Source organism: Equus caballus, chromosome 1, assembly GCF_041296265.1.
Source record: "Equus caballus isolate H_3958 breed thoroughbred chromosome 1, TB-T2T, whole genome shotgun sequence".
NCBI classification, from domain to species: Eukaryota; Metazoa; Chordata; class Mammalia; order Perissodactyla; family Equidae; genus Equus; species Equus caballus.
Window position 1 is genome coordinate 185,468,860 of NC_091684.1, and position 14,339 is coordinate 185,483,198.

The following is a 14,339-nucleotide window of genomic DNA, read 5'->3' on the forward strand; positions in this document are numbered from 1 at the left end:
ATACACCACAATTTGTTGATCTATTCACCTGTTTCTAACTGAGATGCCCCCCTCCTCCCTTTGCTTGCCATATTATACTGGCTAGAAGCTTTATGCTGCTGAATAGAGATGATGAGTACATATCCTTGTCTTGTTTCTGATCTTAGGGGAAAGAATTCAGTCTTTCATCATTAAGTATGATGTTAGCTGTAGATTTTTTATAGATGCCCTTTATCAGGTTGAGAATGTTCCCTTCTATTCCTGGTCTGATGAGAGCTTTTATCAGGAAGAGATGCTGGATACTGTCAAATGCTTTTTCTCTGTCTATTGAGACAACCACAAAGTTTTTCTTTTTAGTTAATATGGTGAATTACATTGATTGATTTTGTACTGTTAAACCAACAGTGCACTCCTGGGATAAACCCATTTGTTCGTGATGTATTATTCTTTTTATATATCATGGCCATTTTTAACATACAAGCGTGAGAGAGAGAAAAGCACAGTTATTTTTATTTATTTGATAGAAAACTTTCAAGAGGTACCCATTTGCTCAGTCCACATTTTCAGTTTTTGAAAAAACCTCTTTTTACTACCTTATATACTTGGTAACTTTCACAGATTCATATGGTTTCAATAAAGATCAGAAAATCTTTGTTATATGGATACCTTCTCAGTGGAAATACAATATAACTGGAGCAGTACGCTGTCTGACTACTGTTAACCAGATCCCAGGCTTTGCTTTTTAGATTTGTGGGAATTTCAAAGAACCTCTAACAGCTCTGTAGCTGCTGCTCAGCAACATGTCCAGTTCTGCTCTGTGAAGATGTATTTAAAATACAGGATACAGAGAAGCTTCTAGTCACCTATTGTTATCTTCTTTAAGCATTTAAATATTTTCCTGATGATTTTGTTAATTTTCTTATAGCAAACCCTAATTTTCTATCCTTTGTAACTTGATTCTTAATAGTAACTCTTATGAGCTGTTGGTTTGATTTCCTCATTTGTATTTCCATATCCAGGAAAAATTCAGAGGCTTCAGAATAGCGTTTCTTAAGAGCTGTTCCAGTGTATTTTTTTTCTATGCTGACTGGGGACCCAGCTTGCAGTTCTGGCTCTCAGCTCCCTTCACTTATGGATTGCACTCACTTTCCTGCCTTTGAAATCTAGATCAAGAGCTTACTTTACACACATACAGGAAACAGAAGAGAACAGACGCTCTTGAATCAATGAGCTGAGATTCTGCTGTATTTTTCACTTTTTCTTTTTCTTTCTTTCTGTGGGGGAGGTTTATCTTTGTGTGCTTTGCCCCTCAGACTTGGTTCATCCTTCCTGTGTCGGTGCTCATTTGTTTCTTAGACCTCTGGCCTCAGCTGTACCAAGATGAAATGCAGGCTCCTACCTTTATTTCTTCTACATCTTCAGTTTATATCAGACACTGACATGAGCTTGGCTCTGCCCTGTCCAAGCTTCTGGTTCTATCGGCCTGATCCTAAATGACCCTAGGTCTTGGTGTGATAATATTCCTTCAGAGACCAAGAATAATCTTCTTTCTTTTCTGTATTTAAAATTATTGTGATTTTACTTGTTAGCTGTATGTGGATATTTTTTAGTTTCAGTAAACTCTTCAACACTCAAAACCAAAGTTATACGCACTGCCTATTATGGGCTCTTGCTATTCCATCAAATAGTATAAAAATTCAAGGAGAGTTATAATAATTAAAGGTCTAAGCAAATGTCATACAAGTAAGATATTATGAAAGTGACTTAATGCCAGAGATAACAAAATAATTCTTTTTTTCTGGAAGAAGGAAATCAATTAGGAAAATGAAAAATGGTTGATTGGAAGAATCTTTTGTGCTGTATTTAGAGTCACTTCATAAAAAGGTATAAGAGTTTCAGTTTGGGAAGATGAGAAAGTTCTGGAGATGGATGGTGATAATGGTTGCACGATGTGAATGTACTTAATGCCTCTGAACTGTACACTTAAAAAATGGTTAAACTGGTAAATTTTATGAGTATTTTACCACCTAAAAAGGAATGCTAAATTACACTTTTTAAGATTTATATTAAAACATACTTCATTTTAAGCTAAGTGACACTCTCACTTCTTCAGACAGTCATGTTAATAAACATTCTTCAGAACTCAGGTTGTTTTCTAAATTGTTTAACAAATTGCTTGAGCTTCTCTGACTACAGGGTCTGCTGGAGAAAGGCACAAAAAGTGCTTTAAAAAAAAGAAAAATGTATTCGTTAGCCAGTGATATTGGGTCTTCTTGTGTACAAAATTATCATCCAAAACACGCTTTCAAGTTTTCCTGATTTTGAAAAATGGAGTCTCAATTGATGCCTCCAAATCTGGAGATTTCAATGACAAATGGCTCCACAAAATTGAAATCTTGAGAGCAAGGATGTTTTAGTAACTGTGCAATTGCCAGAACCAGGCAGTAGGTGGCATTTTTGTAGGCACTCAGGGCTTTTGGAATAAAAGATCTTGTGCTTAGGAATGTAGGAAAAAACAAATGGAAATTAGCACTGTCTATTATAAACAACTGGGATATGATAAGTAAAACTGTCAAGACAGGGTTTTAATGCAGTGATAGGAGACTCAGGATATTTTGGAAATTCCTATCTTGAATCTTACACGTGTGCATAAATCTGAAGCTACCTCTCTGATTTTCTCTCCTTTCCAGGCTACACCCACTATCAGATGTCCAAGTTAATTTTAGTTTGGCATCTTATCTAAAATGATCCTCCAAAATGTGTGGTAATAATAATAGTACCCAAACCTACTGATTGACTCTACCACCACAAAGAGAGAAGTCAGGGTTTGAAGTCTGAAAGTGGGAGTCATCAGCGAACAGGAATATTTCAAGTCATGAGTCTGGAGGAAAATAAAAATAGGCATCAATGTTTAGAGGTATCGAGGAATAGTATGGTTTGGCATAGTTCTCAAAGAAAGAATATCCTATTTTCTCTACTTTCACCAGGCTTCACTTTGCCAAAACTGATCTATCCTATTCTTCAATAACTACACGTAATTACCACATTTCCTCAATTCTAACTTGTGCTTTTAATTATTACTATTATTAATTTTGTAAACAGTTTAAAATCTCCCTCCCCCTCCTTTTCTTTCCCTCCCCCTACCCCAGAAAAACAGCTATTAAATCGACGGCCCATTTTACGATTGAGAAAGTAAAGACACTAACTACAAGTGATTTTTGCCTGTAGAGTAAAAGCTTCCAGCTCTACAGCCTAAAACTTTTCTCGCAAAGCGCTTTTTCAGGTAGTATCCTACAAGTTGTGGGAGTAACAGGAGCTGAGGGCTGACCCCTCTTTCTTTTTTTGTTTTCCCTTCAGAATAGGGCTTAGGCACGAGGAGCTTCTAGCGGCTTGTCTGAAGTCAGCAGCGCGATCACAAACAAGCCAGAGTGAGGACTTCCTGCACCCAGTCTCAAGCTGGACTCTGACCCTGCCAAGCTTTGACACGTGTCCCCGTCAACCTGCCCCGTAGCAAAGGAGAGACCAGCACAGCGACCCCCTGTACAGCTTTCGGCCTCATCCTAAATCCCACAAGTCAGCGAACATAGCACATCCTTCCCCAGCCGCCTGCCTCTGACTCTGGTCGCTTACGGGTAGTTCGCATCCACTCGAGCAGTGCTGGGAGGTCTGCCGGGGCCACCGTACGGAGCAGCTGCAGGACCGCTCGCTTCGCTGAGCGGAATTCCATGCTGCGGCATAAAGCAGGGCCGGGGAAGGTTCGCATTGCGCACGCGCCGACAGGGACGAGCTGCGACGCGCGATCCGACCCTCGGTGGAACCCTCCTCCCTTGGCTTCGAAAGCCCCAAGCCCCGCCCCCTTTCTGGAGTTCCCACTTGCGCTCCGGAATCCCTACACTCAATCGCACCCCAGTCTCTCATCATTTCCCTCTTAGCTGGCAGTGCTCAGCTAAGCCACTTTTTCTTAAGGTGGGTCCTGGAGGCCAGACTTCTTTCTAAACCCTTTCGGTAAACGCACTGAAGCAACGCGGCGGGTGCCCCGGAAGCGGAAGTGTACCTTTATGAAAGGCTGGTCTACGCCGAGTGGTGACGTTTCCTCATTGGGCGGAAGGTTCGGTGGCAGTCGTCGGTCTTCCAGCTGGTGGGAGTTGGCGTCGCGGAGCTGGGCGCTGTGACCCTAGTTTATGTAGTCTGGAAAGTCGGGCTGTGGGGTTGTAGCTGTCTGTCTGATCCCCGCTTTCCTTGGTTTCCTCCCACGGCCTGGGGCCTCGCGAAGAAATCCCCGGCCCCTTTGGGCCACGGCGGTAGCGGTGCCTTTTTCGGTAAGTGTCTGCTTTTTCCTGCCCCAGGCTGCGGAGTGGCAGCTAGGGCAGCCCCAGCCCTGCTCAGGGGGCTAGAGACTTCGGAGCGAGTCGGCTTCCCTGGCCGTCGGCCGTGGTCACCGAGACCGAGATGCCCTGGCCCTTTTTCATCTCGTGCCCGCCATCAGAAGTTTTACTAAAAGATGCGCTGTGACCCTTTTAAGTTGTCTTCAGATTTACCCGAGCCAAATTAGATGTAGACAATTGCAGGCCTGACTTTTTGTTGTGCTCTCTGGATCAAGAATTTAGATGTGACTGCTTCCCAGAAAACCTTTTGACGTGTACCAGATTTAATTTTTCCGTATCCGTGGTGCTTAACACATTGTCCTGCATATAGTAGGCATTCAGTAAATGAATAAGGGATATCAGTTCAGGGCCAGTGATGACTTAAGATATATTGGTGCCCGTCTCTCTAGCATTTGACATTACTGACCAACCATTACTTGAAACTCTTTCCCCTATTGGCTTTCTTGATGTTATTCTTATCTAGTTCTTTCATATACTTAATCCAAAATATTTTCTCATTCTTAGTTATAGGGATACAGAAATGAATGACACAAACCCTGTCATTGAGGAGCTAACAGTACTGTGAGAGGCACATAAATATATATTGTATCAAAATAAGTAATGAGAAACTCTAGTAAGATATAAAGAGCCATGAGAGTTATGGGAACACAGATGAGAGTTAGTGTACTCTTTAGGAGATTTGCGACCCTGAGCAAGTTGCTGTTCAGTCTAGCCTCAGTTTCCTCATCTACCTGATAAGCTTATTATGAGGATGAAAGATTAGGTAACATGTTTGGCATCGTGTCTAGCATATAGCAGTGGTGGTGCCAAGGGGGAGGGGAAAGATTTGTCTCAAACCTTTTTCCCTTGATTTTTTGATGTGGTCAATTAGTATTTTCTAACTTAATCTAAAGTACTATGCAAAAGCATCTTCATGCCTTCCTTCAAATAGATTACTCTTCTAACGCCATCCATCTGGAAATTCTGGACCTACCACTGGAATATAGGAAGATAACCATAAATGGTAGATTTAAAAAAAAAATTGATCTTCTGTATGCCTTTGGAGAGGAAGGGGAATTAGTAAAAACTTCTATCCCATTGATTATTCTCAGTCTTAGTTGACTCTTTCTAGTTGACCCTTTGCTATCACTGTAATCCAAGTGGTCTCCCACAGGCTCTCCTTGAGAGTTCTTACCTACATCCATGGCTTCCATGGCATTATTCTCGTATGCCAAACATTTGCAAATCTTTTTCTTTAGCCTCTGTCCCATGAGTGGTAGAGTTCTTTAGTTTCTCTAGATTCAATAGGTCCAAAACCACATTCACTATCTCCTCCTTCCTTTTTTCTCCCTTTTTTCATTAGTACGTATATCATATGTACAAAAGTATATAAAAGCAGTAATTCCCAGTGTGTTTTCGAGTTTTAACCCCTTGTTTGACCCGTAGTTGAATTTTGTGATTTTTGTATGTTCAATTTAAAAGAGGATGATAAAATGAACACCTGTATACTCAATATCCAACTTAAGTAGTAGAATATCACAAATAACCTTTAAAGCCCCTTGAACCTTTTCTCTATTAACTCTTTAACTTTCAAACCAGCTTCTCTTTTTGCCTTCCATTCATTGGTTAATGTCATCACTAGCTATCTGGTTATTCAAATCAGAGACTTTGGAGTCATTTTTGCCTTCTGTTTCTGCTTCCTTCTCACCAGCCATTTGGTCATCAGGTCTTATAGATCCTGTTTTGTGGGTTAGCCCTTGACTCAAGCCCCTTCTCTTCATTTTGACTTCTGCTTCCCTAGTTCAAGCCTACATTTCTTGACTAGACTTTCGGAGTCTGATTAGTGTGTGTAGTCTCTTTGCTCTCAAATTTTTCCTTCCAATGAAAGAAATCTCCATCTCCAATGTATTTGCTACATAGTGTCTAATTTTTGAATTATAAAACAGAGTTTTCATTCTCTTGTTTCCTTTGAGGAGTATTGCTTCATGCAGTGATTGTTAACCCTGGCTGCTCATCAGTATAACCAGTGAAGTTTTTCAAAATATAGATGCCTTGTTTTGCTCTCCTAATCAAGAATTTCGATGAGGCCACTTCCCTGAAAACTTTTTGGTGTTACCATCCCTGGAGATTCTGATTATTTAATTTTTAGCTGATAGGCGTTATCTAACCAGCAAACCCCATTGTTTTTTTTTTTTTTTGAGGAAGATTAGCCCTGAGCTAACTGCTGCCAGTTCTCCTCTTTTTGCCGAGGAAGACTGGCCCTGAGCTAACATCCGTGCCCATCTTCCTCTACTTTATATGTGGGATGCCTACCACAGCATGGTGTGCCAAGCAGTGCCATGTCCATACCCCGGATCTGAACCAGCAAACCACAGGCCGCTGAAGTGAAACATGTGAACTTAACCACTGTGCAACCGGGCTGGCCCTGTTTTTTAAATTTTTTTTGAATTTTATTTTTTTTTCCTTTTTCTCCCCAAAGCCCCCCGGTACATAGTTGTAAATTCTTCGTTGTGGGTCCTTCTAGTTGTGGCATGTGGGACGTTGCCTCAGCGTGGTTCGATGAGCAGTGCCATGTCCGTGCCCAGGATTCGAACCAACGAAACACTGGGCCGCCTGCAGCAGAGCTCTCCAACTGAACCACTCAGCCACGGGGCCAGCCCCAGGTGTTATCTAAATGTCATTGAAATAACCCATTGCTTGAGCATGTGCATTTTATCCCCCCTCCTCCATATTTTCCATCTATGTTCTTTTCAACTTCAAGGAAAACCATTTCCAAGGAATTCTTTTGACTTTGTTTTAATTTTCCTCTTTGTAAGAGTTTACATAAAGATTCTTTCTGTGATTGACCTGACAGCCAAAGAGTATCTTAATGAAATGATTCCTAGTGTTTTTGCGTTACTACCCCTTCTTGCTAATTGAATTTTTGATATCCTTTTCTGCTATTAAACTATGAAGTGTTGCAGTCGTTTTATTTTTAATACAAAAGTGAGTTTTAAAATTCGAAACTAATTATTTTAATGAAGAGAGAATTTCCTGATACTTCTTAACATAGTTAAATATAACCTTTGGTGAAAAATTAAGGCAGAGAAGTCCGTGATGATATGATGCATGATTTATCATCTGAACTTAATAGAGGAGTCTTGTCTGTGTTAAATTAATGTAAGTAATTGATTTGGAGTAGAACTTTTCTCGTGCTGGGACAGTTCCTTGGAGCACATAGGAGGTGTTTGATGAATGAATAGATGAATGCAAGGGTTGACCCTGCTCAACTCCTAGGATAATATCACTCTAATTCTCACAAGGAGAACTTTGAAAAATAGTTAATTTTCCCTTTGGCTTAAAAATAAAAATAATACTCTTAGTCATTACCAAGAATTTGGAAGTTACAAAAAGATATAAATAAGAAAATAAACATTACTAGTTATTCAGCATCCGGAGATGACAAATGTTATTTTCTAACAGTTTTACTGAGACAAAATTCACATACCATACAATTCACCTAGTGTACAATTCAGTGGTTTTCAGTGTATTTAGAGTTGTGCAACCATCACTACAATGAATTTTAGAACATTTTCCTCACTCCTTGAAGAAACCCTGTACCCGCTAACAGTCACTCCTCGTTTTCCCCCAACTCTGAAGCCTTAAGCAACTATTAATCCACTTTCTGCCTCTATAGATTTGCCCCTTCTGGACATTTCATATAAATGGAATCATATGATATGTGGTCTTTCATCACCAGTTTATTTCATTTAGCATAATGTTTTCAAGCTTCATCCAAGTTGCAGCATGTATCAGCACTTCGTTTCTTTTTGTTACCAAATAATGTTCCATTGTATGGATACACCACATTTTATGTATCCACTCATCAGCTGAGGAGTATTTGGATTGTCTCCACTTTTTGGCTGGTATGAATAAAGCTGCTAGTGGCCATTCATGTACAAATTTTTGTGTGGATGTGTGTCTTCCTTTCTGTTGGATGTACCTAGGAGTGGAATTGCTGGGTCATACAGTAACTTTATGTTTAACATTTTGAGTAACTGCCAAGCTGTTTTCCAAAGGGCTGCACCATTTTACATTGCCACCAGCAGTGCGTGAGGGTCCTGATTTCTCCACATTCTCACCAACCCTTGTTATTATCTGTCTTTTTGATTATACCCTTCCTAGTGTGTGTGAAGTAGTATCTGATTGTGCCTTTGATTTACATTTCCCTGGTGGCTAATGTCTGTTTTTTGAGATTTGTTTATAGACAAAACATGGATTATACAATATATGCAATTTGTATTCAAGCATATTTTTAGCATTAGCAAGCGTATTTACAAAAGAATTCTCTCATTTCTACTTCTCTTTTCACTCCCTCCCAAAACCATAGTTCTTGTGAAGACTTGCCTAAATTATATGCATAGGAAATAAAATCTATAGGAACGTATACCAAATTATTAATTGGTGGTTCTCAGGTGACAAGAGCGGTTAGGATTAGGAGAATTACATTTTCTACCTTTAATATTTCTGTAATGTTTGAATTTTTACAGTGGACGTGTATCCTTTTATAATCCCAAAACAAAAAGGTGAATTATGTCCTTGGAGATTAGGTAAATTCATAATGAAAAAAATATTCCTAAATTTAAAAGTCATAATTAACATTATAATATTACTTATTCAAATATAATAATTTTACCAAATAATACCTATAGCCCACTTTGTTAAATAAGTTTGCTTTTCTGTGGTCCTAGACTATGAACACGTATGCTGTGTGGAATTAAATATATATATTTAGTAATATAGTCAGGAAAGCAAGTATTGGTTTGGGCTAATGACTAGTTTATAGAAAAATGTATAATGTTTAAATGACTTTTCTGAGGATATTTACTGCTGATAATATATTTGTGTATTTAGTTCTTTAGACTAATATCGATCCAATAAGTTAATCACTGACTAGAGCTTGGAAGAACTTTTTTATACGGATTTTCATTATAAAAGGATTTGAAATCGCTAATCGTTAGGATTTGTTTCTATAATCTCAGATCAGGCAGAGTTCTGGCAGGAATATTTATAATTGTTTATATAAAGAAAAGTGGCCGTTTGGACACTCCAGCTTCTCTTAAATAATAACCAGGTACATGTAATTGGCGCTAAATGTTAAAGTGTCCAGGAGTGGTTCCTGCCTAGTGGGACAGGCACTTTAGTAGGGTTATTCAGAAAATTTCCAGTTTGCTCACACTTCAGATAACCTTATAGGGAAAGCCAGTTGGTATCATTCAAGAAAGGAAGGAAGTTAATACGCTAGACACTTGCAGACAGTCTTATGCATATTGTCTCCTTTAATCCTGCCAGTAGTCCTCCAGGGTAACTACCTTGGTAATGGTATTATCTCCATTTTGCAGGTGAGGAAAGTGAGGCTCAGAGAGATTAAGTAACTTGCCCAAAGTAACAGCCAGTATGTTACAGAGCTGGGATTGGAATCCAAGTCTGTGAGACTCCAAAGCCCATGCTCTTTCCAGTACTTCACACTGCAGCAGGTAAGTGTGATACTGGGCCCTTGCTTGTCTTGCTTAGGGCACCCCAAACCTGAGTCTGTTTCCGTCACCTCACTATCCAACTCCTAGTCAGACTCCTGTTAGAGGAACGTGTGACTCAGGCCAGCGTCACTCCTTGTGCGTCCTGATTGCAGTTGTACCGGTCACTTCTTTCTGAACATTGCAATTACTCTTCCATGACGAGAAATGTGCATCTTTGCTTTCAAAACATGATTTCCTCTCTTGTAGTATAGTAGCAAAATTTGTCCCTGGGATTTGCTGTTAAGGGTATTCAACGCTATTGTTTAAAGCATTGTTCATACCTTAGGACCTAAGGCTGTGTAGCCAAGGGACTGTGGGAAGTCTTTTTGCTATTTTGGTAAGGAATGGCTGTTCCATTTGCTAACCTGCTTATTTCATGAAGTTGTTGTGAGGGTGGAATGAGATAATAGATGTTAAACTGTATGAAGTACTGTACGGTGATCCTTACCTTTCCAACAGCCCCGTCTAAGTAGAGATTTCTCTTCTGTGAAATTCAAGTATACACAGATTTACTTCTATAAATCTTTTTAGTTAGCCAAGAGAATTTTGAGTGCATGTGCTTGAATTGTAAATTACTCCAATTTGAGATATAGTGTTAGCTGTTAACATTAAAAAAATATTTTGCATTTCAGTGTGCATATTAGAACAAGGTGAAGTTAATTTTTAAAAATCTTTTTGGAAATTCTTTTTAGGGAAATTCTGGAAAGTTATAATAAGTAATGGCAAATGAATATTAATTGTACAATATCAATTACCTAGGTCATTGATCTTCTTTTGATTTGTCATGTTATCTCCATTGATTTTTTTTTAGTCTTAAGTCTTAAAGACTTAAGAGATGTTTGTAAGGCCTTTCATGACTTTGGTTCTCTAGTCTTGCTTTTTCCCTATGGTCTTAAATATATCATTCATTCATAAAGTTGATTTTTACTAAAGGCTTACTACATAAGACTGAGGATAGTTAAAGCAGTGAGCTCACAGGGGACAGCAAAAGAGGCAAAAATCCCAGCCCTCATGCATCTTATATTTCGATTGGGGAATATAGACAATATATAAGCAAATATATAATATAAGGAAATCGTATGTTAGTTGGTAACAGAACAATGAGAAAAAATAAAGAGAAGGGAGGTTGCAATTTTAAACAAGTGAGTAGGGAAGGGCTCATTGAGAAATTGCATCTGGACAGTGATCTGAAGGAGGCGGGGGAGGGAGCTGTATTATCAGCCAGGGGAAGAGCATGCCCTGCCAGCTAGTACTGAGGCCCTGAGGTGGAAGTGTGCAGCAGCAACAGCGAGGACGTGAGCGTGACTAAAATCAAGTGTGTGTGTGTTTGGGAGTGCTTTACAGTCCATTCTGAGTGCTTTGCCTCTGCATGAAATGGGAAGTCATTGAGGTTTTAAGAATTGTAACATCAACGTTTTCAAAAACACATCCTTGGAAATTGTTGAAGAAACACTGTATAAATAAAATATATTATTAGATATTATTTTTCCTCTACTGAAGTGCAGGTTTTTATAATTCGGCAAATATATTAAAAAATATGCTGCCGTAAGGCTTACATAAGGAAAAATGTATTGGAAAACTTCACAGAAGTTTTTTTAATTTAAGAGAGCCAGTAAACATAGGAAGATAGGTTTATTTTTAAGAGTTAACTAGTATAGCTTTTTAAAATAGAGGATGATCTGTTTATGACATGATCTCTAAAAAAGTTAATTGTGGTGTCATAATTAGGATCACCCCTGGTAACACAGTGGTGAAGGAGGGAATGGAAACATCTGAATCTTATTTCTTACCTGAAGAATATTTACCTAAGCAATAATAGTATAATAAGTATGGGATAAGGAAAAGTTCTGGATCTTTTCTATGAAGTAGTTGCTCTTTCAGCTTAAGTAACCATGTAATTGTAAAAAATTTTACGGTAAGCATATTTTTTCAATTCTGTCAGTGTTGGTAGTAATTTTTTAGGTTCTAATTACCAAATTTTACCTGAGTGGAAGTGCAGTGTTTAATTTGGAGCTTAACCTGGAATATGTCTCTGCCAGTGATAAGTCCTTGAGTGCATTTCCCTTTCAGCTTCTCTTGACTCCCTTCATCTCTCCACTTTCCCTATGTTGGATGAGCCAGCTCTTTTGTCCTCCGGTTTCTCTTATTTTTAATCTCCTGTATACTTTGTAGGTAGATAATGTTGTGTGACTAAATTAGACTAGATTAGCTCGGAAGAGTTACCAAAACAGTTGTTTTCAACAATGAACTTTTTTGCCAATGTTGCTTATATTGGACAGTTGATATTTCTTAATCTGGTTTTCAGAGCCCTTTACAACCTGTGTTTCTTCTAACTATATGGCCATGTGTCCCAACTAGAATGTTTTATTTACTGTCCCGCAAATAATACTCAGTAATCTGTAAGTATAGTATGTATATGAGGTATAAGTGTGTCCCAGGCTTTTCCGTGTCTCCATTTCTGCTTATGCCATTTCACCTTCTTTAAATTCCCTTTTGTCCTCTTCTCCATCTGTCTAAATTCTAGCCATATGTTAGGATCAAATTCATACTCAACCTTCTCAATGAAGCCTATTCTGTCTACTTGAGCCTGTTGTCTTCTCCCTTTGAATTTTTACAGAAATAATCATTGGTAGTTGATCATAAACTTTTGTTGCCAGCTTTGAACTAGTAATTTGCTGGTGTTAGTCAAGGTTCTCCACAGAAACAGGCCCAATAAGATGTGTGTGTGTATACATATATATATATATATATATATATATATATGTATATATACACACGTATGCATATATAGATTGTGTGTACATATAGAAAGAGATTTATTATAAGAAATTGGCTCACATGATCGCAGAGGCTAAGTTCAGGATCCACAGGGTGTTGGCATTCTGGAGACCCAGGAGAGCCAAGCTGATCATGTAGGTCCAGTCTGAAGGCTGGCATACTTGAGACCCAGGAAGAGCTGATGTTTCAGTTTGAGTTTGAAGGCAGGAGAAAGCTGATGTCCCAGTTAGAAGGCAGTCAGGCAAGAGGAATTCTCTCTTAGTATTTACTTTATTTTGCTGTTCATTCATATGCCTCATCTTGCCAGCCAGTAGATAACCCACTTGAGGGGAGGGACTACAAGTCACATTTGCTTGCTCACCATCCATGAGTCTTTTCATCCTGACTTACATGTGGTAGGTGCATCTACATACTTTACAAAACCGTAACATTTTATTTTATTATTATTTTTTGGTGATGAAGATTGGCCCTAAGCTAACATCTGTTGCCAATCTGCCTCTTTTTGCTTGAGGAAGATTGTCCCTGAACTAACATCTGTGCCAGTCTTCCTCTATTTTGTATGTAGGATGCTGCCACAGCATGGCTTGATGAGCGGTGTGTAGGTCTGTGCCCAGGATCTGAACTGGTGAACCCCATGGGACGCCAAAGTGGAGCGTGCGAACTTAACCACTTTGCCACCGGGCTGGCCCTCTAAAACCATAACATTTTAGAGCTGGAAAGGACCTTTGAGGTTATCTTGTTTTAGAGTTGAGGACACAAGAACAGCTTTAAAATAGGAAGATCAATAATATATCTCTTTCCTTGATTGTTAGAAGAATAAAAGGAGATAATGTAATGTGTGTGAAAAGTTGTGATTTATTAATTAAAACCTTTTTTTTCTTTTTGCTTAGAATGCGAATCAAAATAGTTTACAAAGTCCTTTTAATAGCAAGTTAGACAATATTCCTGGGTGGAGATTTCACCTTTTTCTTTCTCTTTTCATTTACAAATGTGCATGATATGTCAGTCAGTTATTCATATTCACAAGTATGTCCAAAATAAGAAGAGATTAATTTGAGATTGTGTCATCGTTTCCTGAAAGCATGTTATCTGACATGTTAAATTTGCAGATTCATGTAGAATATTCCAATTAGGTACTCAAACATAAGGCATCATAACCAAGTGGTAGCTTTAGCTTTTGGACCTGACTATATTGAAGCTGCAAGTTGAGGCTATAGACGTTGAAGTTATAGTATGTCAACACTAGAGTACCTTAGTTTGAACTTAAATACTCTTCTTTAGAAGTCTTCAATTATGAGAACTGATATTGATTGTTTTCAAACATTTTTAATTTTTTTTCCTTCCTAGATTTTCCTGTAATCACATCCTAAAGCCTTCAAAATGGTACTAGCAGACCTTGGAAGAAAAATAACATCAGCATTACGCTCATTGAGCAATGCCACCATTATCAATGAAGAGGTATGTAATATGTGAACTATGTATGATTGCACATCATCGCTAGCATTGAGCAGATGGCTTACTAGTAATCTCTATGTTTATGTTTATTTTAATGTAGATTGAATGCCTGTAGATAAAAACCTAAAGCTGGATACACCAGATAGTGCTTTTACTCAGAAGTTTACTATCTTACTATTTATTTCAACTTTCTATAAAGAATTAGAAA

At 38.5% G+C, this 14,339-nt stretch overlaps 2 protein-coding genes across 8 annotated transcripts in view; one reads left to right on the forward strand and one right to left on the reverse strand.

Annotated features, from left to right (window-relative positions):
* The window catches only part of LOC100057679 (uncharacterized), a 43,798-nt gene extending 40,056 nt beyond the window's left edge, over positions 1-3,742 (reverse strand). For all 3 annotated transcript variants that reach the window (XM_005603438.4, XM_023624002.2, XM_001490949.6), the window contains exon 1: positions 3,610-3,742. In XM_005603438.4, the coding sequence (XP_005603495.1) occupies positions 3,610-3,742 (133 nt within the window). The remainder of the gene's footprint in view (positions 1-3,609) is intronic.
* A 15-nt stretch (positions 3,743-3,757) lies between these two features.
* The window catches only part of SRP54 (signal recognition particle 54), a 79,343-nt gene continuing 68,761 nt past the window's right edge, over positions 3,758-14,339 (forward strand). The window contains exons 1-3 of one of the 5 annotated variants that reach the window (XM_014734156.3): positions 3,877-4,298; positions 9,725-9,859; positions 14,024-14,134. In XM_014734156.3, coding sequence (XP_014589642.1) covers positions 14,057-14,134 — 78 coding nt within the window. In that variant the 5' untranslated portion in view covers positions 3,877-4,298; positions 9,725-9,859; positions 14,024-14,056. Of the gene's footprint in view, positions 4,299-9,724; positions 9,860-11,615; positions 11,814-14,023; positions 14,135-14,339 lie in introns of those variants that run through there. The other 4 variants (XM_023623962.2, XM_001491025.7, XM_070242071.1 and 1 more) reach the window with 4 other exon arrangements.